Source organism: Heterodontus francisci, chromosome 1 (assembly GCF_036365525.1).
Source record: "Heterodontus francisci isolate sHetFra1 chromosome 1, sHetFra1.hap1, whole genome shotgun sequence".
NCBI lineage: Eukaryota > Metazoa > Chordata > Chondrichthyes > Heterodontiformes > Heterodontidae > Heterodontus > Heterodontus francisci.
Genome location: NC_090371.1, coordinates 85,941,696 through 85,953,908, shown reverse-complemented (window position 1 = coordinate 85,953,908; position 12,213 = coordinate 85,941,696). Strand labels below are relative to the sequence as shown.

The 12,213-nt window shown below is 43.1% G+C and overlaps 1 protein-coding gene across 1 annotated transcript in view; it reads right to left on the bottom strand.

Annotated features, from left to right (window-relative positions):
* Positions 1-12,213, bottom strand: part of epg5 (ectopic P-granules autophagy protein 5 homolog (C. elegans)) — a 229,378-nt gene that overhangs the window by 118,830 nt on the left and 98,335 nt on the right. Inside the window, exons 19-21 of the mRNA XM_068032710.1 lie at positions 7,404-7,601; positions 6,858-6,968; positions 3,374-3,496 (exon numbers count right to left, since the gene is read on the bottom strand). Coding sequence (XP_067888811.1) covers positions 3,374-3,496; positions 6,858-6,968; positions 7,404-7,601 — 432 coding nt within the window. The remainder of the gene's footprint in view (positions 1-3,373; positions 3,497-6,857; positions 6,969-7,403; positions 7,602-12,213) is intronic.

Below are 12,213 nucleotides of genomic sequence, written 5' to 3'. Positions count from 1 at the left end.
GCGATTCACCAGGATGTTGCCTGGGATTGAACATTTAAGCTATGAAGATAGGTTGGATAGGCTTGGGTTGTTTTCGCTGGAGCAGAGAAGACTAAGGGGTGACCTGATCGAGGTGTACAAGATTATGAGGGGCATGGACAGGGTGGATAGGGAGCAGATGTTCCCCTTAGTTGAAGAGTCAATTATGAGAGGACACAAGTTTAAGGTGAGGGGCAGGAGGTTTAAGGGGGATTTGAGGAACAACATTTTTACCTAGAGGGTGGTGACAGTCTGGAATGCACTGCCTGGGAGGGTGGTAGAGATGGATTGCCTCACATCCTCTAAAAAGTACCTGGATGAGCACTTGGCACATCATAACATTCAAGGTTATGGGGCAAGTGCTGGGAAATGGGATTAGGTAGACAGGTCAGTTGTCTTTAATGCATCGGTGCAGACTCGATGGGCCGAAGGGCCTCTTCTGCACTGTATTATTCTGTGATTCTGTGATAGCTAGAAATAAAAACCGGATAGAAAGAGTTTCTACAGGTATTTATAAAGGAAAAGCGTAAATAAAGTGAGTGTTGGCCCTCGAGAGTGAGTCTGGGGAGTTATTAATGGAAAATACTGAGGCAAAATACTGATTTAGCGTCTCTGCCATTTCTGCGTTCCCTCTATTAACTCCCCAGTCTCATCCTCCAAGGGACCAACATTCACTTTAGCTACTCTCTTCCCTTTTACATACTTATAGAAGCTTTTGCTATCCGTTTTTATATTTTGCACTAGTTTTCTTTCATAATTTACCTTTGTTATTACTTTTTTTAGTAACCCGTTGTTGATCTTAAAAAAGTTTCCCAATCTTCCAGCCTGCCACCGGCCTTTGCAATATGGTATGCCTTAGTCTTTGTCTTTATGTTATCCTTAACTTTCTTGCTTAGCCATGGACGTTTTTACCCCTTCTTACAATCTTTCTTCCTGTCTGGAATATATTTTAGTTGGGAAGGAATTGAATATCCGCCACTGCTCATCAACTGTACTACCTTTTAGTCTTCCTGCCCAGTCCACTAGGGCCAAATCTGTCCTCATGCCTATGTAATTACCTTTGTTTAACTCCAGAACGCTAGTGTGGTGACACCTTCCATCACATTGCTGATGATTGAGAGTAGACTGATGGATGGTAATTGACTGGATTGGACTTGTCCTGCTTTTTGTGGACAGGACATATCTGAACAATTTTTCACTGTCGGGCAGATTCCAGTATTGTAACTATACTGAATAGCTTTGCTAGGGGAATGGCTTCTTCTGGAGCACAAGTCTTCAGCACTACAGCCGGGATGCTGTTGGGGTCCATTTCTTCGTCCAGTGCACTCAGTTGTCTATCACGTGGAACGAATCGAATCGCTGAAGACTGGCATCTGTGGTACTGGGGACCTCAGGAGGAGGTACTTCTGGCTGAAGATGGATGCAAATGTTTCAGCTGATGACTTTTGCACTGATGTGTTGGGCTCTGCTATCATTCAGGATGGGGATTTTCATAGTCTCCTCCTCATCTTAATTTGTTTAATTGGCCACCATAATTCACAACTTGATGTGGCAGGACTGCAGAGCTTTGATCTGATCCGCTGGGTGTGGGATTGCATGGCTCTCTGTTTATATTGTGCTGCTTCTGCTGTTTAGCATGCATGCAGTCTTGCCTTGTAGTTTCACCAGGTTGGAACATCATTTGCAGGTATGCATGGTGCTGCACCTGGCATGCTCTCCTTCACTCCTCATCGAACCAGGGTTTGTCCCTGGCTTGATGGTAATGTTAGAGTGAGGGATATGTCAGGCCATGACATTACAGTTTGAGTTGGAATCCAATTCTGTTGCTGTTGATGGACCACAGTGCGTCGTGGATGCCTCGCTTTGAGCTGCTAGATTTTTTCTGAATCTATTCCATTTCGCACTGTGGTGCTGCGACACAACACGATGGAGTTATTCTTTAATGTGATGCCAAGGTATCCATCTCCACAAGTATTGCGCATGGTGGTCACTTGTACCAATACTATCATGGGCAGATGCATCTGTGGCAGGTAGATTGGTGAAGATGAGGTCAAGTAAGCTACGGACAGCCGTCAATGCACCAAGTCCTTAAAACACTAGACATACAGTTGAGTCCAATTTGGCAGTGAATGATAAAATGGCTCTGGTGTAAAGGAGATTTCTCTATCCAGTATGCAAAGCGGCACAAAAACCACTCTATCTCTGGATCTATCAAGGGGATAGAGAAGTGTCTCTGCTAGTATGGATTCTGTGGAAAGAGAACACTAAAGCCAGGATGTGTTGATCAATTGGGAAATGGAGTCAGCAATCAGGCGACCTGAAATTGCGGGGCTCGAGACTTGCGGGGGGGGGGGGGGGGGCATGGGAAAAAGAGAAGACTGGGGAATGAGGGCTGTTAGGGTAGAGGTGGAGAGAATGGTTCCTCCTTTTACATGTTTCCCACTTGCACCTGGTCTTGGGTGGCCTCCTGGTTCTTGGTACTTGTCACAACAGGTTCGGCATGAAACCACAAATAAATACTCTCAACCCAACATTTAAATGTTGGATTTACCTTGTATAGAAATCATCTGAGCTAATGACATGTCATCCAACATCAAATGGTCAAATGTCATGTGGCCAGAACATCACATGACTAAATCTCCAATAAGTGTTGGCAACCCTACTCCACCTGGAAGTCAGGTACTGATGAGCTGCTAACAGCCTCCTACTCACCCCCAAGCACATCAAATGTTAGCAGCTGCAGCACACAGATAGAGGGGATCCCAAACAGGGGTCTGCAAGACATTAATTTCCCACACCCCCAAATTTGGTTGGGATCTGCCTGGCACTCTGGCCCTACAGCAGCCACCTTGCCTCGCCCTGTGCAGGCTGCTAATATAGTAGATTCTAGGATTAGGACATTTCTCCCTCAATGAAAAAGGACTCTGATATGCCAATGAACTATAATCAACAAACAGAACAGGACCTGAAATCTCATCCTGCTGGCAGGGCTCCAGAACTAGAAACAATCGAAGGTGAGGGTGAAAGGAATGCAGAAGGAGATACAGCCAATTCTAGGATATCTGGACAATCAGGTTTAATGCACATACCATGACCATTTTGAAAATAAGGACATCCACAAATAGAGGACACTTGATGCAAGTTCCCTAATTTACAGGTTTCACTGTATTTCACAGCTGGTAAAAGATGAATACACCAAATATACCATCAAGAAAAGTATTTTTTAGCCAACAGATATAAAATTATGTTTAACTTGCAAGCAATCATGCAAATTAGTCTTTATACTCAGAGTAGGGAAGACACAAGCCAAGCTAAATTATATACAATTAGATTACACAGAGATTGTAACATATACCTTTAGGATTTGGTCTGGAGTAACTGAAGGTTTGCTAATTAATTCAAGTTCCACATATCTACGGAGCTGGGAATCTTCTTCAAAGATGGCCTCCATGTTGAATATGATCCAGGAAAACCACACCTATAAAATAATTTTCTCTTAAAAGTTGGGTAAGCATTGTAATACTAAACAGATAGCCAGAGACAATGTTTTAAAAAGAAAGTTTCCAGATTTTATTTTGGCACAATAGCCTGTACTTGTGTTTAGCACTTAGAGAATGATGAATGCAGGACACCTGCTTTATCGCCCCACCTAAAAATTAAAGTACTGCAGGTCATTCCTCTTTCGAAGGGCTCTGCCAAACACTCATTCTACGCTCTCCATTCACTGCTCCACTTATAAATTTGCTGCTTCTTCTCACATCCCTACTGCTGTTTGCGTGCGCACACATTTTCACATCACCTCCAATCTACTTCTAGATTAGTGAAGTGGAAAAATTTATTATTTGTCCAAGATTATATATGCTTGTTAATTAAGTTTTCCAATCTATTCATAGTAATTCTGACTGCCTGAATTGCTACACTTATTCAAAAATATCTCCCAAATGCAAAATTAGGACCAAGTGCAGTCATTAATGAACCTGGATTACAGGCCAGAGGATAACACCTATTTCCCAATCCAAAGGTTCCCCTTTTAAAGTCATCCACTCTGTATTCTGTTATTGCGCATATGACGATTATATATTCCTGCAGCACTACCACTGGGGGAAGGATGTAATTACAACTTGACATCAGGAGTTTCCTTTATAAATGAAGACATAAGAATTTAGAATGGAAAAGGTTGGCAGATGTAGATGTGATGTATGCCAATGTAAGAATTTTAAATTACTGCAGATGAACTGTATTGTTTTTGAGGTACACCCAGTACATTTTTATGGCTATTAACAAGGCTAGGACAAGCAAGAGGGATTTATATTTGTATATACAAAGTGATTATTGACAATGCAGCCCGGAACTGACGGCATCAGACTGCGCCAATCTGTGCACATAGGCTCCTACTCTCTGCGCATGCGCTGCGTTCGCATTGCCAGGACTGGTTGGCACATGCGCAGATGATGTCATCGCGTAACGCGGGCAGAGAGCGGGGGTGGAGGGGAAGCGGGGAGAGTGAGGCCAAAGGCCTTGGTGGTGACGGGTGCGATCTCCTCTTCCCCCCAAACCCCCCGGCCCCGTCCACCCCACCTCGCTCGCTCTCTCCCTCCGGCCATTGTGTGCTGCCATGTGTTTAGGTTGCCTTTGCGTGATTATTTGAGCAGCGTCATCTTTAGTCCTGGCAGCTGCCTAATGTCGCAGACTGTGACGTTTAGTGGCACAGGCTGCATTTGCGCATGTGCCACTGTAGCGCCACCTAGCGGTAGGTGCATTGTCAGGAAATGCAGCCTTGTATATATGCTTTGCTCTGGACCTACAAGCAGTAAGAGTGACCACATTTGTCTTAAGCAATCAGGCATCCCTATTGTAGTGAGGGATTCTCTTTGCAATATGTAAGTTATTTGAAATATTTATAAAAACAGGTGAAACATAAAAGCAGGAGCAGGCCATTCGGCCCTTCAAGCCTGCTCCGTCATTCATTATGATCATGGCTGATCACCAACTCAGTAACCTGTTCCCGCTTTCCCCCCATATCCTTTGATCCCTTTCGTCCCAAGAACTATATCTAACTCCTTCTTGAAAACATACAATGTTTTGGCCTCAACTGCTTTCTGTGGTAGCGAATTCCACAGGTTCACCACTTTCTGGGTGAAGAAATTTCTCCTCATCTCAGTCTTGAAAGTTTTACCCCGTATCCTTAGACTATGACCCCTGGTTCTGGACTCCTCCATCATCGGGAACCTCCTTCCTGCATCTATCCTGTCAAGTTCTGTTAGAACTTTATAGGTTTCTATGAGATCCCCCCTCACTCTTCTGAACTACAGCGAATATAATCTTAACCGACTCAATCTCTCCTCATACGTCAGTCCCGCCATCCCAAGAATCAGTCTGGTAAACCTTCGCTGCACTCCCTCTATTGCAAGAACATCCTTCCTCAGGAAAGACCAAAACTGCACACAATATCCCAGGTGTGGCCTCACCAAGGCCCTGTATAATTGCAGAAAGACATCCCTGCTGTTGTACTCGAATCCTCTTGCTATGAAGGCCAACATACCATTTGCCTTTTTTACCGCCTATTGGGCCTACATGCTTACCTTCAGCGACTTGTGTACGAGAACACCCAGGTCTCGTCGCATATTCCCCTCTCAGTTTATAGCCGTTCAGATAATAATCTGCCTTCCTGTTTTTGCTACCAAAGTGGATAACCTCACATTTAGCCACATTATACTGCATCGGCCATGCATTTGCCCACTCACTTAACTTGTCCAAATCATCCTGAAGCCTCTCTGCAACCTCCTCACAACTCACCCTCCCACCCAGTTTTGTGTCATCTACAAATTTGGAGATATTACATTTAGTTCCGTCATCTAAATCATTAAAATATATTGTGAATAGCTGGGGTCCTAGCCCCGATCCCTGCGATACCCCACTAGTCACTGCTTGCCATTCGGAAAAAGACCCATTTATCCCTACTCTTTGTTTCCTGTCTGCCAACCAATTTTCTATCCATCGCAATACACTACCGCCAATCTCATGCGCTTTAATTTTACATGCTAATCTCTTATGTGGGACTTTGTCAAAAGCCTTCTGAAAGTCCAAATAAACCACATCCACTGGCTCCCCCTCGTCAACTCTACTAGTTACATCCTCGAAGAATTCTAGTAGATTTGTCAAGCATGATTTCCCTTTCGTAAATCCATGCTGACTCTGTCCGATTCTACCACTGATCTCCAAGTGCTCTGCTAGAAAATCTTTGATAATGGACTCTAGAATTTTCCCCATACCAACGTCAGGTTGACTGGTCTATAATGCCCTGCTTTCTTTCTACCTCCCTTTTTAAATAGTGGGTTACATTAGCTACCCTCCAATCTGTAGGAACTGTTCTAGAGTCTATAGAATCTTGGAAGATGACCACCAATGCATCCACTATTTCTAGGGCCACTTCCTTAAGTACTCTGGGATGCAGACCATCAGGCCCTGGGGGTTTATCAGCCTTCAATCCCATCAATTTCCCCAACACCATTTCCCTACTAATACCGATTTCCTTCAGTTCCTCCCTCTCACTAAACCCTGTGTTCCCCAACATTTCTGGTATGATATTTGTGTCCTCCTTTGTGAAGACAGAACCAAAGTATGCATTTAGTTGGTCAGCCATTTCTTTGTTCTCCATAATAAATTCTTGTTTCTGACTGTAAGGGACCTACATTTGTCTTCGCTAATCTTATTCTCTTCACATACCTATAGAAACTTTTACAGTCAGTTTTTATGTTCCCCGCAAGCTTGCTCTTGTAAGCAGAGGTGCATATGTATATACATAGTGTATATTAGACATATAAAAAATAAAGTATTACCTCAGTTGAGGTGGCACTGCCTTCAATGAATGATGGAGTTATGTTGCCAGCTAACATCCAGCTCATGAATGAAGTTAGCAGTCCACGATCACTGTGGTATCCAAGAGCATTCTAAAAATTGTCAAAATAAATAATCTCTCTCTGGGTATTTATAACAAACAATACAGCATATAACTGGATTTGCACCAGTGAAAGTAGGCTACACTACCATAATGATAAATTGTAAACAGGAGGGAAGCAAACTGACACACATTAAATGAACACTCCCAAGAGTGATCAGGGATGCATTTTTAACAATACTATGCATATTTTTGCAAGATCAAAAGATGTTAACATATATGCTAAATGTTTCGGAATGAAAATTCTTTATAAGCTGGTTTAGTTTCAATATTCTGACACAAGTATGATCAATGAAGAAAGACAGTTCTAAAGATTTTTGGCTATTGTTTTATCTTTTGCTTGAAACCATGTATATGTGTTTCATGCTTGGTTGTTTCAAAAATATTTTAGGCTAGATTGCACCTAAAAATTTAATCTGAGAGATACCTTGTGCTGTTGGTAAAGAGGCTTTTGTAAACAATCTTCCTGTTGATGAAGAAATGCAACCTTACAAAGATTATCCATCAGAAACAAAACACTTTTGTCTCTGTGCCATAGATGTTGACTCATCAAGATCTGAATCCAGAATTCCAGAACAGCAGCTGCTCCCACTCTTCCAGGTTTACTGCTCTCTGAGACATGAGTCTGTAAACATGAGCAGCAGTTAGTTTCTTTTGGAGCAGAACACCCAAACTAAACGGCTAATTGTATTTATATGAACACAAATTTCAACATAAAAAGTAATTATTACATAAAAGACTTGCATTTATATAGCGCCTCTTATGACCACCAGACTTCCCACAGCATTTACAGCCAATGAAGTACCTTTGAAGTATGGCCACTGTTGGAATGTAGGAAACATGACAGCCAATTTGCGCATAGCAAATTCTCACAGTAGCAATGTGACAATGACCAGATACCCTGTTTTTGTGATGTTGATTGAGGGATAAATATTGGCCAGCACACCAGGGGTAACTCCCCTGTTCTTCTTTGAAATTGTGCCATGGCTTCTTTTACATCTACGTGAGAGGGCATACAGGTCCACGGTTTAACGTCTCAGCCAAAAGACGGTACCTCCGACACTGCAGCACTCCCTCAGTACTGCACTGGATTTTTTTGTGCTCAAGTCCCAGAGTAGGACTTGAACCCACAACCTTCTGACTCAGACGAGTGCACTATCACGGCTGACACCATATATACTGAACAGTTTTCCAGGATATATCTATAATACCCAATTATGACGACATCTTTTAGAAGATATAGAACCAAACTTTGCAGGAAAGGTGGCCTTAAAAAATGTGTTTTAAACCGTGGGAAAACCCCTAGAGTTAATGTGAATAGTGGGCAGTTCAGATGGTATTTTTAAACCAAAGGACTCTTACAACTAGCAGTTAGATCTAATTACTGCCTGGAGCTGGGCAGAAGCCTATTGACAATGGATGGATTATGCCATCTAGGAAAAATATGTAAAATCCAGATTTGACTCAAAGACAAGACAGTTTCATCTTGTGTTGTCTAGTTTATCAATATTTAAGGCCAGCAGAGTTTACCAGCTAATGAGAAGGCATTTTTTGGATAAATACTTAAACTTATTATAACTTGATATATGTCTAAGGTAATTAAAACAAAGTTAATCCCTGCAAAAAGATATAAAAAATGGACTCCATATCACAAAATAGGAGAAAAGGGGTCTTATTTGTAAATTGCTTTTGGTGCCAAATCAGAAAAAGGAAGATTTGGAGAAATCCAATGAGGTGTATTTAGGTTAAGAAAATATTTTCAGGTTAAGAGTGAAACTTGCAAGCTTAGGATATTTTGTTGGGGAAATTGATGGGACTGAAGGTCAATAAATCCCCAGGGCCTGATAATCTACATCCCAGAGTACTGAAGGAAGTGGCCCTAGAAATTGTGGATGTATTAGTGGTCATCTTCCTAGATTCTATAGACTCTGGAACAGTTCATACAGATTGGAGTGTAGCTAATGTAACCCTACTATTTAAAAAGGGAGGTAGAGAAAAAACAGGGAATTATAGACCAGTCAACCTGATGACAGTAGTGGGGAAAATTCTAGAGTCCATTATCTAAGATTTTATAGCAGAGCACTTGGAGAACAGTGGTAGAATCGGACAGAGTCAGCATGGATTTACGAAATCTACTAGACAAATCTACTAGAATTCTTCTAGGATGTAACTAGTAGAGTTGACGAGGAGGAGTCAATGGAAGTGGTTTATTTGGACTTTCAGGAGGCTTTTGAGAAAGTCCCACATAAGCGATTAGCGTGTAAAATTAAAGCGCATGAGATTGGGGGTAGTTTATCGCGATAGATAGAAAATTGGTTGGCAGACAGGAAACAAAGAGCAGGAATAAACGGGTCTTTTTCCAAAAGGCAGGCAGTGACTCGTGGGGTATCACAGGGATCGGTGCTAGGACCCCAACTATTCACAATATATATTAATGATTAAGATGAGGGAACAAAATGTAATATCTCCAAATTTGCAGATGACACAAAACTGGGTGGGAGGGCGCGCTGTGAGGAGGATGCAGAGAGGCTTCAGGGTGATTTGGACAAGTTAAGGGAGTGGGCAAATGCATGGCAGATGCAGTGTAAATGTGAGGTTATCCACTTTGGTAGCAAAAGCAGGAAGGCCAATTATCTGAATGGCTATAAACGGAGAGGGGAATATGCAAAGAGACCTGGGTGTTCTCGTACACCAGACGCTGAAGGTAAGCATGCAGGTGCAACAGGCGGTAAAAAGGCAGATGGTAAGTTGGCCTTCATAGCGAGAGGATTAGAGTACAGAAACAGGGACGTCTTGCTGCAATTATACAGGGCCTTGGTGAGGCCACACCTGGAATATTGTGTGCAGTTTTGGTCTCCTTATCTGAGGAAGGATGTTCTTGCTATTGAGGGAGTCTCCTGGGATGGCGGGACTGACATATGAGGAGAGGTTGAGTCGGTTAGGATTATATTCGCTGGAGTTCAGAAGAGTGAGGGGGGATCTCATAGAAACCTATAAAATTCTAACAGGACTTGACAGGGTAGATGCAGGAAGGATGTTCCCGATGGTGGGGGAGTCCAGAACCAGGGGTCATAGTCTAAGGATACGGATAAACCTTTCAGAACTAAGATGAGGAGAAATTTCTTCACCCAGAGAGTACTGAACCTGTGGAATTCACTACCACAGAATGCAAAACATTGTATGTTTTCAAGAAGGAGTTAGATATAGCTCTTGGGTCTAAAGGGATCAAAGGGTATGGGGCGAAAGCCGGAACAAGCTACTGAGTTGGATGATCAGCCATGATTATAATGAATGGCGGAGCAGGATCGAAAGGCCGAATGGCCTACTCCTACTCCTATTTTCTATGTTAACCGGTATTCAGTTCTGAGTACTGATGGGAGAGAGGGTTCCTCTGGATGGTGCAGCCAAGACTCATGACCTGAGCACCATGGTTGCTCAGCTGTGCAGGGGAGGGAGCTGAAAAGACAGGAGAGCAATAGTGGTAGAGGATTCTATAGTTCGGGGAACAGACAAGTGTTTCTGTGGTCGCAGATGTGATTCCATGATAGTATGCTGCCTCCCTGGTGCAAGGGTCATGGACATTGGCGAGTGGCTACAGAGCATTCTGAAAGGCAAGGGTGCACAGCCAGAGGTCGTGGTCCACATTGGTACCAACAATAGAGGTAGAAAAAGGGATGAGGTCCTGCAGGCTGGGTTTAGGGAGTGAGGAAAGCGATTAACAAGCATGACCTCAAAGGTAGGAATCTTCGGATTACTCCCAAGGCCACGTGCTAGTGACGATAGAAATAGGAGAAGGCACCAGATGAATGCGTGGTCGGACAGATGGTGCAGGAGGGAGGGCTTCAGATTTCTGGAGCATTGGGAACAGTTCTGGGGAAGGTGGGACCTGTACATACTGGACGGTCCACGCCTGAACAGGACTGGGACAAATATCCTTGCAGGAAGGTTTGCTAGTGCTGTTGGGAATGGTTTAAACTAGATTGGCAGGGTGATGGGAATCTGTGGAGAGTTTCAGGGCAGGGAATATAGGAGGCAGAAAATTAGCGAGTGACTCCTAACGACAGAAAAAGCAAAGGTTAAAAAATGTGCAGCACAGGAATTTGGCAGTGTTAAAATGTATTTATTTAAATGCAAGGAGTATAGCAAATAGAGCTGATGAGCTGAGGGCGCAGGTAAATACATGGCAGCATGATATCATTGCTATAACGGAAACTTGGCTTAAAGAGAGACAAAAATGACAGCTCAACATCGCTAGATATAGAGTTTTCAGGCAGGATAGAGAGGGGGATAAAAAGGGGGGTATAGCATTATTGGTTAAAGAATCAATTACAGCTGTGAGTCATAGAGTCTCACAGAGAAATACAGCACTGAAACAGGCCCTTCAGTCCACCGAGTCTGTGCCGACCAACAACCACCCATTTATACTAATCCTACATTAATCCCATAATCCCCACAATTCTCCTACCACCTACTTATACTAGGGGCAATTTACAATGGCCAAATTACCTATCAACCTGCAAGTCTTTGGCTGTGGGAGGAAACCAGGGCACGTGGCGGAAACCCACGCAGTCACAGGGAGAACTTGCAAACTCCGCACAAGCAGTACCCAGAACCGAACCCGGATCGCTGGAGCTGAGGGGATGCGGTGCTAACCACTGCGCCACCCTGTAAAGCAGGAGGGATGATATGCTAAATGAATGAAATGAGGGCATATGGGTTGAGCTCTGAAATAAAATAGGCAGCCACACTACTAGGAGTGTACTATTGACACCCAAATAATGAGACGGAGATAGAAGAACAAATATGCAGGCAAATTTCTGAGCGCAAAAACAATAGGGCAATAATAGTTGGGGATTTCAACTACCCTAATATGAACTGGGATACAAACAGTGTAAAGAGCACAGTGGGCACTAAATTCTTGAACTGCATTCGAGAACCTTTTTAGCCAGCACCTAACAAGCCAAATGAGAGGGGGCACAATTCTAGATATAATCTTATGAAATGAAGCTGAACAAATGCATGAAGTCGCAGTGGGTGACCATTTTGGAGATAGTGACCATGATACAGTTAGATTTAGCATTATCATGGAAAGAACAGGAGTAAAAATTCTAAATTGGGGGAAGGCAAATTTTATGAAGCTGAGGTGAGCTGGCAAAAGTGGACTGGATGCAGCTACTTTTAGAAAGATCAGTGGCAAACCAGGGGGAGGCATTCAAAAGCGAGATTCTACCAGCACA